Raw genomic sequence first — 2495 nt, 5'->3', positions numbered from 1 at the left:
TTTCATCACTCTATTAAAAAATAAATAAAATTGTCTTTTTTTTTTTGAAGTTATGCACAAAGCTACACAATGGGCTATCTGTGCTCTGCCCACAACGGGAATCGAAACCCGGGTTCTAGCGTTGTAATTCCGCAGACATACCGCTGTGCTACTGGGGGGCAAATTGTCTTTTATGGAGCCTGACCGTTTTTTTTTCTTTTTTCAAGTCTTTTTGTTGTGTCATCTCATCAAATTGCCCCCCCCCCCCAATCCAATGGCACAGCGGTATGTCTGTGGACTTACAATGCTAGAAACCGGGTTTTGATACCCGTGGTGGGCACAGCACAGGTAGCCCATTGTGTAGCTTTGTGCTTAACTTCAAACAAACCAAACAAAGAAATTTGAAGCCGTTATCTTATCGATAGCTTGGATAACACTGTATACTTGAATAATTTCGCCTTTTACCCTAGAGAAAATAAGACATTTTAACTTGTAATATAAACCCTCCATATCCGGAGTCATTCTAGTAGTCCTACTCCGAACCTTTTCCAATATATCAATATCTCTTTTTTTTGGGGGGGGGGGATAAGGAGCAAAAACTATTTACAGTGTTATAATTGAAGTCTTAACTAATGAAGTGTTTAGATATTTAATTTCTTGTTTTAACTTTTAATCATTACGTCTGTAAATACACGTTAAAATTATATTAGCTTTACTACTATCAACAAATCACTACTTCGACGGCTTGATTGACTATGCCATGAGCCTCTTTTTTTTTCCTATTGAGTGAGTTTCCATCTACGTGAAACGTGTAATCCAAATTATAATAACGCAAATGTATTATCTTGCACTTATAATAATTAAAGTTTGGCTTTGCGCTAACAAAAACCAATATTTTAATTACAAATTCTAATTAACTCGAGAGCTTTTAACACATTCAAATTAATATTATTAATTATTTAGATTTCTATTAAACCACATTTAATTTAAAAATTACACTAATTCATTTTATTACCTTAAAATCTTTTTAATCATTAAAGGTCAATTCTTAAATATATTTGACATTAAGTAACAAAAATGTTTATGCATAATTCCATTTTTCAACTATTGGATGTTTATACTTTAATCCATGTATTCTATTAGGATAAACATATTTTTATTTGTAAGTAATAACTTTTATTCTTTATAAATAATAGTATTCTATATATTATTAAACACCTTACGGGGAATGATATCATATTTCACTAAATGATTTTTTAAGGGTTCTTTTATCAGACTCACTAGATTTTTCCACTAAAGAAATTTGTTTGTTTTTAAGTGCAAAGCTACAGAATGAACTATCTGTGTTCTGCCCATCGCGGGTATCGAAACCTGAATTTTAGCGTCAAAAACCTTCAGACTTATCGCTGAGCCACCTAGGGACACAGCAGTAAAACTAACTGACCTATAATTTCCAAGGCAACTCTCATCAATCACTTCCTTTAAAATTAAGAGAAACATTGGCAATTCTTCAGTCCTTGGTCACATGTCCATTAAATCAAAAATCAAATATAGAAATTTGCAGTTAATTTAAGACACTATTTATGACGATTTTATTATATTTGTTTAGAAAAGTAACAAGGACACTATATTGGATTCTATAACACTAAATGAACAAATATATTTTCACAGAACAGCTCACCCCTTTCATGCTTTCAGAGATATCAATGACTATGACGATACGTGGAATTTCAGATCTAACAAGCTTGAATCGAGGAGTGGTGTCGATACTCGCTCTGGGAAGGTTTCTGAAAGTATTTACATAGGTACTCGATAGTACATTAAGTGTATACAAAATTTGTAATAAATAAATAACCACAAATATAATTTCAAAATTCCAATATGGTAATAAATACTTGATAAAAGTCATGATTTAAAATGGGTTAAACTTTATACGTAAAAAGGAAAAACAAAGTCTAATCATCAACAACATTTTATTCTATAAAATAAATACCCTAACAGAGCTAATTTCTTAACATTTGTTATAAAAATGGTGTAAAATGCAAACTCTTTTTTTCACATTATTCTTATTTTTCCTATTTCGAATTTCAAATCGGGGATATGTAAAAAAAATGAATTTTAAATCTATTTTCAGCCCCCATAAGTCACTGTTCGTAACTTTTAAAATTTTATACAAACAGCATTTCATATTTTGTTGTTCTTTGTTTTGTTTTTTGGTTATTTATGTACAACTATAAAAGGGCTTTCTGTGCTAGCTGTTCCTAATTTTGAACTGATAGATAATGGAAAGGTAGTGTTACGTCTCTGTTTGTTAATTAACTTTCCGTAACTTTGTTCCGACAAAACTTAAGCGACACAAGTGCTTTCTTGATAAAACTGGTTTATTCTTTCCGAATATAACTTTACCGATACACTCAACTTCAACAATCGCGCTAAAACAACGCTATAACGAACTTCAACAATACTCTGACTGCAGATCAATTACTCACTGTCTACACACACATTGCCGCGTCACG

At 31.5% G+C, this 2495-nt stretch overlaps 1 protein-coding gene across 1 annotated transcript in view; it reads right to left on the bottom strand.

Annotated features, from left to right (window-relative positions):
• LOC111083401 overlaps positions 1-2495 on the bottom strand; it is a gene marked incomplete at its 3' end in the record, with an annotated part of 16038 nt that overhangs the window by 2005 nt on the left and 11538 nt on the right. The window contains exon 5 of the mRNA XM_022379909.1: positions 1661-1766. Within this exon, the coding sequence (XP_022235617.1) occupies positions 1661-1766 (106 nt within the window). The remainder of the gene's footprint in view (positions 1-1660; positions 1767-2495) is intronic.

The sequence above is a fragment of the Limulus polyphemus genome, unplaced genomic scaffold (assembly GCF_000517525.1).
Source record: "Limulus polyphemus unplaced genomic scaffold, Limulus_polyphemus-2.1.2 Scaffold9386, whole genome shotgun sequence".
NCBI classification, from domain to species: Eukaryota; Metazoa; Arthropoda; class Merostomata; order Xiphosura; family Limulidae; genus Limulus; species Limulus polyphemus.
This window is presented reverse-complemented; position numbering and strand designations above follow the sequence as displayed.